This window comes from Muscardinus avellanarius (genome assembly GCF_963383645.1).
Source record: "Muscardinus avellanarius genome assembly, chromosome: 7".
Classification (NCBI taxonomy): domain Eukaryota; kingdom Metazoa; phylum Chordata; class Mammalia; order Rodentia; family Gliridae; genus Muscardinus; species Muscardinus avellanarius.
The window spans coordinates 6,703,201-6,716,365 of NC_137793.1; the positions used below are offsets into that span (position 1 = coordinate 6,703,201).

The 13,165-nt window shown below is 45.3% G+C and overlaps 1 protein-coding gene across 4 annotated transcripts in view; it reads left to right on the plus strand.

Annotated features, from left to right (window-relative positions):
* The window catches only part of GRIA1 (glutamate ionotropic receptor AMPA type subunit 1), a gene marked incomplete at its 5' end in the record, with an annotated part of 323,467 nt that overhangs the window by 193,185 nt on the left and 117,117 nt on the right, over positions 1-13,165 (plus strand). For 3 of the 4 annotated variants that reach the window (XM_080698544.1, XM_080698543.1, XM_080698546.1), the window contains 2 exons: positions 1,590-1,757; positions 10,213-10,317. In XM_080698544.1, the coding sequence (XP_080554670.1) occupies positions 1,590-1,757; positions 10,213-10,317 (273 nt within the window). The remainder of the gene's footprint in view (positions 1-1,589; positions 1,758-10,212; positions 10,318-13,165) is intronic. The other variant, XM_080698545.1, reaches the window with a different exon arrangement.

Here is a 13,165-nt window from a genome sequence, read left to right on the forward strand (position 1 = left end):
CTAACCTGAAATGGCTGCTTAAACGCCAGCCGCTACCTTCATATTTTGCCCAATGGGAAGATAAAAAGGAAAAGGAAGCACAGACTGCTCTCTTTAAGAATTCTTTTCAGAAGACACATGCAGATCTTCTACTCATAGACCATTGGCCACGTCTTAGAAACTACCCTTAGTTGGCAGCAGGGAAGTTATCAAATGCTCTCTGTATTCTGGGCAGGGATGACAGGTGTGGCAGAGCTCCGGAGGATGCTCACTTGGGTGTGGATGGAGCCTCCTTGAGTTGTCCAGGAAGGTAGCCCTTGTTCTGGACAGCCATGTTTCCCCCGCTAGAAATCAGGGAAAGCCCACTCACTGAAGGTGTCCAGCAGACCTCTGCCCCCAAGTAACATTATCAATTATTGCACAGGATATCTGCTTATTTCCCAGAAATGCAGCTCGAAATCCAGCAGCCAAAATAAAATCTATTTTGTTTGCTATTTCAAAGTGGTTTTGAATATAAAGATAGCAAGTCATTTTTCTTCCCATGTCAAATTAAATAGCTTGGCAGTGGCTGTGTGGGGCACTGTGTTGAGAAGGATTCTGAGGCCAAGTTTGTTATCTGGGACAAACACTGAGTCCTCGGCAGACTTCTCGCTGCCAGGTCGACTTCTTGTTGTAAATTGCAGGGCATCTAACTGAGATGCTTCTTAGCCGGATATCGATCGGACTGATCTAACTCTTCAGGAATGGTGACTTCATTAAGTGTGGACTGCAATAAACAAGTCACCACTGTGCTTAAAAGCAATGCATGAGTCACACGGACATTAATCAATCAATTAATTAATATGTGAAAATGCCACTCGATTTCCCATTGTAACTTCAAAACAGAAAAAAAAATGAGAAAAGTGTTTACAATGGAAAGAAACACTCACACATCTACTCTTCGGCTCTGTGTGATAGCTTTACACTGTGCCAGGCCATAAGAGAGGTATTAGGAACAATTATGTAAACAAGGCAAACATTTTCAAAGCAAGAACTATTCTCCTGGTTTGGCCTCATTCATATCTTAGTCCCTTTGGGAGAGAAAAAGGGGCGGGGATAAGAAATGTTATCTTTCAAAAGCACAGGGGAAAGTTTACAGTATGTAAGCGCTCGAGTGAGCCCCGTGCAGAAATAATTAAGAACTCACTCGTCTTGGATTTTCTTTTTTTTATTGTTACAAGAGATGGCGGAATAAACAGTCCTTGGCTCCCATTTGGTGACTGTCACGCAGAGAAAACCAACTGATTTCCCATGTATTTAGCCTGCAGATATGGTGTATTTAATTTATGCATTTTCCCAACTGAATTGGCATTTTAAAAAATCCCAAGATTGTGCACAACAGTCAAGAATGCTGGCTTCTCTTTGAAAGTTATGACTGGCCATGTTGAGCTCACACTTCAGGAGGGAAACACTGGCTGGCATGGTGGAAGGCCCCACCTGACAGCCTCCACCCTTGCACCCTGCACCTGGCCCACTGCCCACATTCTTAGCCTCCGGAAGCACATCCAGTCCCCTCCCTGCCTTCCCGTCAGCTGGCTCTGATACCTGACTGTCTCTGTTCCTCCCACCAGTACACCTCTGCTCTCACCTACGATGGAGTAAAGGTAATGGCAGAGGCTTTCCAGAGCCTGAGGAGGCAGAGGATTGATATCTCCCGCCGGGGGAATGCTGGAGACTGTTTGGCCAACCCAGCCGTGCCCTGGGGCCAGGGGATCGACATTCAGAGAGCCCTGCAGCAGGTAAGGCTGGTAATAGTTTCTCCATCTCATGGAACCTAGTGGGGAGTTTCAACATCAAATTCAGGCAAGATGCAGCTATTCACGGGGAAAATGAAGTGCAAGTGTGTGCCTGAAGTTTGGAGCAACCAGTGCACTGATTGTGTCTGTGACTCTTGGTATACATGGAAACTCATGCCTATATTTTTTTAAAGAACAACAACAATAATGTAGAATTGTCATTCCTTTTAGTGTAACAGCTTTCTCTTCTGCTCAGAGATCATCCTGAAAAAAAAATTACTGATAGTTTTGGTAATTGGAAAGAGAATTTAAAATAAGCAGGGATGACACTAAGCCGTGTTAGCAATCTCCTGGGCTGTGCCCCTAATTCGCTTGGTTTTCCACACACATTTCTAAAGAAGGTCTGCTATATTCCTGGACCCTGGAAACATTTCTCAGTGCCTCAGATTCTACTCTCTTGCTTCTCAGCATTGTAACCACCAATTTTTTTTACACTCAAGAACAGTTAAGGCATCAGAATAGAAGTGGGTGGCCGTGCCCACTCCAATAGATTGGCTGTGCAGAGGATCCTGAGGCTGAATCCAGATACCCCAGAGAAGATTATGAAAATGCAATTTGTGATCTGTCTGCTGCAGGGGCAGGATGAGGCAGTGGCACAAGTGGGTGTATGTTAAACATTCCTGGTCTAGAAGATTCTGGGGACTCATCCTCTGCTTTACCATTCTTGGAGCTCCTAGAAGTCTCTGGAAGTCTCTAGAAGCACCTAAGGTCCAGGCATTGTCATATAACACTGTTATATTGTACTTCTGATGCTTCCTGACACAGAAGCTGTATTTCCAAAGGGAATGGGGAAAGAGGGCAGCACGGAACGACAGAGGCATGACCAGGCATCGGGCACTGTGGCGAGCCAAGGACAGCCAGGTACTTGGATGCAAATGACCGACAGGGCTCAACCAACAGAGTTGCCCAATAAGATCAGATATACTTTGAGACAACATCCAATAGAAGAGGAGTCTGGGCTCCCAGGGAAGGAGAGCAGCATTTATGAATGGGGGAGAAATGCAGAGCAAAATGTACAACTCTTCCCATTTGTTCCCAACCACATGCACACAGCTCCGGCAAGTTTCACAACCTGGAGAAAGAGACACGGCAGGAACCTTACCAGCTGCTCCTCAGCCCTGATGAAACGCCTTTATGTAGAGGAGAATATGGAGCTCTGTCCTTTGGAAGAAAGCTGAGCAGAAGCCCTGCTAACTACAGCACCACGTGCCAAGGAGAGACGCCAGCAGCCATCCTGTCCCCCCATCTCCATGTGGGTGCGGCCCCCAAATCGCAAGGCAGTGACAGCAGACACCAGGCAGCTTCTAGAAAGTCTGCCAAAGGGGCAGAGCCTTCTCCCCCTCGGCTGATTTAAAATGTTCTTGCAGATTCTGCCATCCAGACAGATTCTGTTTGCAATGTGAGACTGGTTTCACAAGGTCCCAGGGACCTGCCCCTGGATCCACAACTCCTTCGCCTCTCCCATCTTAATGACATCCCTGAAAAGATAGTCTGATGCCACAGTGGCAGGGACGAAGGCTGAGAGGCAATGCAGAGTGACAGGGAGGGCTCTAGGCCAGAAGGAAGGAGTGCTGGGTCCCCAGTCTCAACAGGCAGCCTTGAAATATTTATTCAGCTCTCCTGTGTACCTTCTTTTCTTTATCCATGAAATTGAGGAGATTGGAGAGACTGTTCTCAGATCTTGAATGCTTTGAAGAACTCAGAGTCTAAGTTGTTTGTGTATTTGTGGTCGAACCTGTGTCCTTTGGGTTGGAATGTACCCATATCTTCCTACTACTGTCCTACATAGGGTTGGAGAGAAAACAGCTGCCATAGTCAAAACAATAGCCTTTCTGATCTTGTCTTGAAGCCAAGACTTGTGTGTGCGTGCCTTTCCTTGGCAGCCCGACTATATGCTGTGAACTGGGGCTGAGCCCTGGGTAGAAAAAGAGAATATCAGGCCTGCCTTTAGGAGACTTCCCTCAGCCTCTACTGAGAAAAAGCCAACCAACCAGGTGATTCTACCCTACTGCACCTGGTCTCAGTGACTCCTTCCACATCTTTATTGAGCAGCTAGAATCAAAAGGGTTTATTACTGAAAGAGATCTTAGAGATTACTGACTTGTTTTCCCCCACTTTATAAACAACATAGCTGACCCAGAGTGGTCAGTAATTTCTCCAACTTCACAGGGCAACTGGACAGCTGGGGCCAACCAGACCCCTGCCAAGAGTTCCTCTACCTACCCATCCAGACCCATCCTGTGGCACCAGGGCCTCTGCTCCTAACCATTTACCTCTGGGGCCTCCCACACACAGTCCTGTCCTCTGTCCAGCTATTCTGCCTTCTAGGACCATCTCTTGAAGTAGCCATGCCACTAAGGAGTAACTGTATCCACCATGGCTGGATAATCCTGATGATATCTAGTTCTTGGAGCTCAGGGGTTGGAGACACATGCCCCAGTGGCCCTGACCACTGCCCTTCAGGTCACACAGTGGGGCCAGACCTCAGACCTGAGGTTCAGCTTGTTCCAGGGTCTGTGATTTAAGCATGGAGTTCCAACACAACCTACCAGGAGGGCTAGACCACCGAAGAGCCCGATTCCAAAACAAAGGGTAATGCTGCAGTTCTGTGTACTGAACTGCTCAGAAGCTTCAAAAGGCCAGCCCAGCAGGATAGAGGAAGAGCAAGGGCCAGCCCCCAGCCTCACATGGTCTCAGGTCTACACCCCTTGCCTGGCTATAATTTCCCAGGCAACAGAGTGAAGATAATCAACCCAGCTGCCTGCCCCCTGCCTGCCATCCAGGGAGCTGTTTAGAATATTAATGAGCCCACATCCTGGAAACCCTTGGCACTCCAGGAAGGAGGTAGCAATTGGGGGCCCATAAGTCAGCTCCAAATCCCCAAGTCAAGCTCTTAATATCTTCATCAACCTTTAAGGAAGTTTTGTTTTTTTATGAGAAATCATTGGATTCTTTTTTTCCAGAAAGGTATACATATACACAGACATTTCTCCTGGCCCAGAGCCCTCCCTGTCACTCCGGATTGCCTCTCAGCCTTCGTCCCTGCCACTGTGGCATCAGACTATCTTTTCAGGGATGTCATTAAGATGGGAGAGGCAAGGGAGTTGTGGAGCCAGGGGCAGGTCCCTGGGACCTTGTGAAACCAGTCTCACATTGCAAACAGAATCTGTCTGGATGGCAGAATCTGCATCTGTGTATATGTATACCAGAAAGGTATACATATACACAGACATTTCCAGAAAGGTATACATATACACAGTCATTCTACATGACTAAGAGTGGAAGGAAGAGATATCCCTAGAAGCCCAGAGCAATACCTCAATTCCCAAACACTGATTATTCATCCCTCTTAATCTTTAGATTTACAATCTTTCAAATAATCATCAAGCTTGCTGGAGTAAAGGCATAGTCAACATTTTGCAGAATGGGGTTGGGTAGGCAGTGGAAGTGTAAAACACAGTCCCTGCCTTTCAGAACTCCATGATCCAATTTCAAAGACAAGAGAAGTTTATGAGAAATAATAGCTGTAAAGGACGCTGTGAATGGTCAGAGCAGGAGGCACCACTGAGGAAGATAGACACCAGTCAAGTTCCCTGAAGGGACTGCACCTGCGCCTTTTCACAGGAAGAACATGAAATTTATCATCCAAGCTGAGGCACTTAGAAGACTGAAGGGTAGAGGTGAGGATGTAGCTTAGTGGTAGAAGCTTGCCTTGCATGTTTGAGGCCTTGGGATCCATCCCCAGCATCACAACAAATTTGCAAAAAAAAAAAAAGTGTGGAAGGGAAGCAAACTGAGATGGCTCATCACAAAAGCCTTAAAGTAAAGGTGGATTTGAACAAGTGGTAAATCTGGTTTGGGAGTTTCTTGGTGAGCAGGTCAATGACATGCAGCAGGAGACCAGATTGAGGGTACGAACAAGGACTTGAGTCACAGGTGGTCTGTTTGGTAGAAAGAGAAGAGCTGGGTTCTAACAGCTACTGAAGACAGCTGCAAGGAGAACACGAAAACCCTAGGTTCAGAGTGGCCCAGAAGTCTCTCTCCCTGGCTGTTTATCCAGATTCAAGGGGGATGGGAGGAAGATGTCAGTGTAACACCTGGCAAAGATTCTTTGCATGGTCAATATTCCGTTAGGCTTTGGAACCTCCAATGAACAAGGCTAAGTCAGTTTAGCAAGAACACCCCAGAATCCAGTTCCTCCTCCTTCACCATCTCTCGGGAAATGTCTGATCACTCTTATTTGACTCCAGAAAGACTCCTCTTGGGTTCAAATCTTCCTTACTCCTGATGCTTCTTCTTGGTAATTGCCCATCCATTGACTCCACATCCTGTTCATTATAAACGTCCACGTGTCCATGCTGTATTTGGAGCTGAGCCCAAGCTCTCTTCCTGATTGAAAAAATCCCATGCCATGATCCCTTTACCTATCACAATTGTCTAGAACAGAGCCTTCCTTATCATTCCTTTATAAGTGTCATTGAAAGTTTTGCCTGCATGGATCAAGTAGCAGAGACATTAACCGGCACTTTCTTGGCACCAGACTGGAAAGTAAATGTATGCTTAAGCATCTCACCAACAGCGAACTCAGAGCTGGCACCCACTACCATTTACAGAAAACCCAAGGTTAATTCTTTATCTTTTGAGGAGTGAATTGACAGGCCCCAGGGTGGTACCAGGAGCTCTGGGAATGGGAACCAGGGAAAAATGTCCAGGTTCCATCAGTCTGACCTTACTTGCTCTGGGGCAGGAAGAGCTCCGATCTGAGAGTCAGAAATGGCAGGTTCAGATTTACACAGAGCTGCTGTTTCTGAGAAGCCTCTTTCTCTGACCCTGAGTCCTGACTCTCTACAATGAACAGTTTGGGGTTGAGCCATTCTCTTGACCTCTCCTTGCCCTGCTCCGCAGATGGATGGCTCTGGGTTGTCTCCTTTTCCAGTCTCCAATGCTTTAATTCGTTGTCATGTGTTCAAGTCTTAAGTTTTACCAAGAAGTAACAGCCTTCAGTTAGCCCAGGCTTCTGATGATTTTCCGTGAATCGTGGCACCAAGTGCCATCAGCTTTGAGTCTCAACAATCTTATCTGTAAAATAGGAAAAATAACCTCTGCTCTGGATCTTTCGCAAAACCCCCCAGAGTTTTTATGAATGACTGAGAAGTAGCTTCTTCCGAAGACACTGGGACAATGCAAGAGGACCTGTGGACACTAGGACCAGGCCAGTACAACCCTGACCTTACAGGAGACTGTAAAAGTGGCAGTGACAAAATCCCGCTGAAAGCATCCCCTGTTCTTTGCTGTGAGAACAACTTACCAGACCCAGGGCCTTGGTTTTAGGTTATTTTATTTTCACCGCACGCCACCCAGCCTATACAGTACAGTTGTGGTTGTCATCATCGTCACCGCCATCATCTAAATAATAGACGTTTGTGTCCTATATCATGTACTAAGCAAGCATTTCAGTTCTTTAAGAAAGAAATTTAAAAAATAAGAAATCGGATGCTCTCCCTAATATGTGAAAGCTAGGGAGAAATTGATCATAGGAGGAACTCTAGATGAAGAAGGAGATTTTAGAGATGAGCAAATAAGGTGACCTAACTGAGGGGATGGGAGAGGAGAAGAAGGAAATCCTCTAATTCACATGATGTACTTTAACAAACATATCAGACCCTAAGCCAAGCATGAGAAGGAGGGAGGGAGAGGAAATGGAACAGACATTGGGTAAGGGCTAATTGGGTGATGTTTGCGTGTATGTCTCCACCATCTTGTATCCCATTAAGATGTATGACTACAATGCACCAATGGAAAATTTAAAAAGGAAAGAAAGAAATCAAAGAATAGATTGGTCCATGGCCATCATAGAGAGCCTGGAAACACCCAATAGGAGTAGTGGTGGCAAAAGAGGCAGGTAGCACACACTACACTGCACACTTCTGTGTGGCTCGTCTAGCCCAGCACAGGAGCAGTGGCCCTGTTCAAGGCCTCTGGATATCTGCAGTGAATATCCCAGGAGATATCCACAGCTTTGGATTTTAGGCTTGTCTCTGCTACCCATTAGTCCAAAGATCATGTTACCTCCCAGAGTTTTGGATTCTTGCATGTAAATGAAAATTGTAATCTAAAGACTGTATCTCATGAGCTTTCTATGAACATAGATGAAGTATTATGTGTGAAAGTACTACATAAATATGAAATGCTTGGGGAAAGGTGATGTTATTACTAGTGTTGTCAGTAATACTAAGAGCAAATATTTGTTGAATACTTGCTGTGGACCAAGGATTGGTCATAAAAAATATCTCATGTCATCCTTGTAAGATTGAATGAGCGTGTGTGTCCCCAGTCGCATAGAGACACGCCGAGATCTATAATCGGTCTTACGGATATCTTTATTCATGGGAGAGCGGCCTCCAGCCCCCGCGTGGCCGCGGGGGCCGGTGGCAGGGGAGAGCGTGCGTCCCTCCCTCTCGGGCTCCTCTCTGAACTCTGCACTGAACTCTCTTCTTCCGGACCGGGAGGCCTGGTCCCCTCCGGAATTGCAGAGCTCCACCTCCTAGCTTCCGGCCCTGCCCCTGTGGGGCCGGGGGTGACTCACACCTTACAATCCTTAAACAAACTTTTAGAAAAAATTAACTCTAATTAGTTCCATTAACTAAATGTGAAAATTGAGGCACAGAGAGATTGTGCGATTTTTCCATACTAATGTATCCTATTGATGATTAATATGAGACTTGAAACTGGGGCCAAAGATTAGACACCCATTGAATTGTTAGTGATGTTTCTTTCTGTTGGAGAAAATCAGTCCACTATCCAGTCATCTACACAGATGGTGTGGGGTACCTGTGTACCCCACACCATCTTTTCCCTCAAAGAGTTACTCAAATTGATACCCAACAATGTCACACATCTACCTTGAATCAAAAGCAATGAGAAAGTTGAATGTGTGCAAAGGATGACCAGAGTGAAAAGAAGGTGAAGCTGCTGATGGCCTGGGACTTTTCCTTTCTCCTATGTTTGACAGCAGGATCTGTGCTTTGTTTTCTTTCTGAAAAGCAAGGACAGTCCAGAGGTTTCCGAGAGTTAGAGATCTCTCTAGATATCGGCTGAGAAAGTGGAGGGCATGTTATATAATTTGCTCAGGACTCTGGGCCAGCCATGACCTCCCCAGTGAGACTTCAAACCAGGAGATGATGTGAGGGTCAGCTCAGAATAGCTGCAAACACACGTGTATTCTCTCTCCTCACTCTGAGACACACACACACACACACACACACACACACACACACACACACACATTCATACCTTTTAAAGGCAGAAAACTGACCACTGTCAGAGAAAGAAAACATTGAAAGACTTTATTTTAAGCTATTTGAAGAGGTAAAAACAGTAAGTGATAGAGGGCACAATTTGCATTGTTAACAGGTAGAGACTCATCCCACTGGCCTTAGGTAGAGTGATTTGAAGATATACAGTGAGTCACCATTAAAGTGTGTGATTTCTTGTCCTGAACAGATAATGCAGTCAGATTCATCATTGAATTGAGGGCGAACTTGGGTGAGATTTATTGGTCACATGACCTTCAGAGTAGCAGTTTCTGAGCTGTTGTCCTAAAGGTTTGGGAACCCCATGTTGACTATTTGACCTTTAATATAAGCTTGATATGAATTCATGAAAGTTTAATTTGACTCATTCCAAGAGCAAAAGTCCCATGCAGCATATTTTTTAGTTCTGGTAGGAATTTTATATTAACCAATGGAAACCTCAGCAAAGCCCTGCATGCTCTGGTCTGATCATAAGAAGCTTTCCTTACATGCCTTCTAGTTTTCACAATACTTTCACTATTGGCTGTGTCATTGAAGATAGAAAGGGCAAAAAAATTGGCAACTGAAAGTTTAAAAAGGTGAATCACTCAGGGACACTTGGCTGTTAACTGGGAACTCGGAATCAAACCTAGGTCTTTCGATTTCCAGGAATTTTATTCCCCAAACTCACATAAGAGTGACCAAGCCATTTTTAAACATAACCGAAGACATTATAAGTCTGGCTCCTGATATTGGGTTTTCTCCTGACCTATCAGCATAATTCCTGTCTTTTGCAGGTATTCTCCAGTTTATCTTTAAATATGTGTCTGAGCGAGGTGTTTGATTTGGGATGGCACACAGATCTGACCCACTGTTAGTGTTGGCCTAAAGCAATAGGTGAACATAATATTCAGGATGAATCCCAGCTCGGGGGGGAAAAGAAATCTGTGCTCTCTCCTGATGCCTGCCATGGGGACAGGAGTGGTCGGTTTCAGCATTTGGACAGCTCTGGCGTTTCTGGATTTTTACTTCGGTAGAAGTAAATGAACAAATATGAAATGCAACTTCTGAGTTCATAGTTCACACTATTTGACTTTGTTTCCCAGGTGCGGTTTGAAGGTTTGACGGGAAATGTGCAGTTTAATGAGAAAGGACGTCGGACCAACTACACCCTCCACGTGATTGAAATGAAGCATGATGGCATCCGAAATGTAAGGGCTGCCTTTGCTCCCACATGCACAGAGACCTGAGTGGAGGCTCAGGTGGGGACGAGGCCTAGGAGCTGCCCTTCCTGAACTTAGAGACTCAGGCAGTGTGGGCATCAGAGTAGGCTCTACCACCAGCCAGCTGAGGTTTGGGGGGAGCCTGTCTGTTTCTCTGGGGATTTATTCGCTCATCTGAAAGATCTGGATTAAAAAAAAATCTCTGTTTCTGTCTCAGGGTGCTTGGGAAAATCCAAGGGATAAGAATATTTTGAAAATATAAAGAAAAAGATACGTGCAAAATGTCAGTGCTGTTTCTGAGGGATTCTGAAGACTTGGAATATGAAGCTTATTGACAGAGTTAGCCACCTTCTTCCAATCCAGATTTATTTGGTCATGTTCACTCTGTTTGCCATAGAGAGATCAAAGTAAAACACATATATGTGCTGATAGAAATATAAATGGATATAGAGATCAATAGATATAAAATACAGAATATGTATGCACGCATGTTAAATTTTTTTAATAACATTCAAATCCTTTGAATAGCCTTCAAAATTCTACCAGACACCCTGTGATTTGGCCTCTGCCAACTTCTGCAACCTTGACCTTTGACACTTCCTTCCTCTTTCCACTCCAGTCATTCATTCTTATTGTCTTCCACCTCTTTAAAATACCATTTTCGCAGGGCGTGGTGGCGCACGCTTGTAATCCCTGCGCTTGGGAGGCAGAGACAGGAGGATCGCGCAGGTTCGAAGCCAGCCACGTGTGCTGGCTTAGGATACCCTGTTTCCAAATATAGGTCTGGGAGTGTAGCCCGGAGGTAGAAAAGCTTCCAGGAACCCCAGTACCACCAAAAAAATAAATTAATTAATTAAATAAATAAAATAAAATACCATTTTCTTTCCCGTTCAAAAGACTTCCCACATGTTCTTTCCACCTGGGACTCTCTCTTGCCCAGTAACACCTCTACAGCCTTGAGCCCTCAGCCCCTTTTGGCCTCTTCTTTTATTTTACATGGCATTCTCTGCCTCTCTGGCCATGACCTTCCTCACGTGTTTAATTCCTCATGGTGACATAGTTTACTAACTGTGAGGCATTGTCCAGTGTGGTAGAGAGCCAAAGTTCAGGGCACTGGCTCTGGAATCTTTCAAGTGGAAGCCTGCACCTGGCTTCAACCCTCACATAGTCTAGGAGCATGGATATGTCACCCAGGTTCTTTGTACCTTAGGTCTTTCATAAGGTAAATGGGGATCCCTGTGATAATGCTGGATCCCTGGGATCATCAAGAGAGTTAAATGATCTGTAAGGCGCACAAGTTATAGGTGCTGGGCCTGGCACATTGATATCTGGCACATAACACTTTCTATGCCTGTGTTGTCAAATACACTTGCTACTAGCTGTATGTGGCGATTTAAATTTCATTTTTAATGGGTTAAAAGTTATAAAGCAGCCTCTTGGCACACTTACCACACATCAAGTGCTCAGTAGCCACAGGGGTAGTTTCTATCATGGCAGAGTGTTCTACTGGGTGGCTCTGCACACACTGTATCCTCAGATCCCTGAAACTCATCTATCTCTGCTCTCTAGGCTGAAGCCCCATCTCAACTCATCGTCTGGGTCAAGACTGCGATCGTGTTCTGTGATCGTTATAACACACGGTCACACACAATGGTTTGATAATCTTACAGTTCTAAAGGCCTTACAGGGCTAAAATCAAGGTGGTGGTGGGACTGTGTCCCTTCGCGGATGCTCCAGGGGACGATTTGTATCTTTACCTTTCCCATCTTCTAAAGGTTTCCCACATCCCTTGGCTCATACAACCATTCTCATCTCACATACAGCACCATTACCTCTGTCTCTGGTTTTCCACTAGACAAAATGTCTAGGCAAACAGGCAGCCCTTGTTTGAGACTCGCTAAGAATGTAAGCAGGCCATGGGCAGCCTGTTTGCCTACTAATGTAGCCATGTGTAAAGTTTGTACTTTTCAACAAACCTTTGGCATGGAGATTGTCAAAGGTTCTCTCTGAGGACAAAATCGACTGTGCTTGGTGCTCCCCCAGAAATAGGTCAAGTCTATGATCATTTTTGCTATCCCCTATTCTTTTAATTCCTACTGCTAGGGAAGACATTTGCTAGATCACTTAGCACCTATAACCCTCAATTTCCACAACTACAAAATGAGAACAGATTATGTCTGAACTAGCAACTGATGATTGTTCTGTGAACAACATCCACGTCAGCATATACAAACATCTAAGGAAACATCAGAGAGGTGGCCATGACCGGCATCCAGGAAACTAGATAGTTTGATTCTCCTTTTAAAAGCATTTTGTCCCTTAATATGCTTAGGAAGAGCATTGGCCTTGCCTCTATCGCCCTCTCTTCCAGAGAGATAAATGAGGCAGAGAGGCCTCATGGTGATCTGTCGATGAATGGAGAACTTACTCTAGGCCCTGACTCTCCAGCCTTGCTTGTTCTGCTTCAGCTGTCGCCAAGGCTGAGTGCATCAGAGTGACACATTCAGAGCATTTCCATGACTGAGGGGTGAGGGGAAGTAGCCTGGGGAGGGACGCTGACCCTGGAAAGGACACCAGACATGTGACCTCCTCCATGGCTGTCTTCTTCCAGAGTCTGAGAACTGGGGGTATCTGCCCAGTGCTGCAGCTTGCCTTTCTTCCTTCCTTCCTTCCTTTCTTCCTTCTTTTCTTTCTTCCTTCATTCCTTCCTTCCTTCCTTTCTTCTTTTTTTTTTTTTCTTTTGGTGGAAGGTCTGGAAAGCAGATTATTCTCAGACAGAAAATTTCTGACCATGAACCTGGGCTGTCTCTCAGAATCCTCAGAAAGACTTTTTATC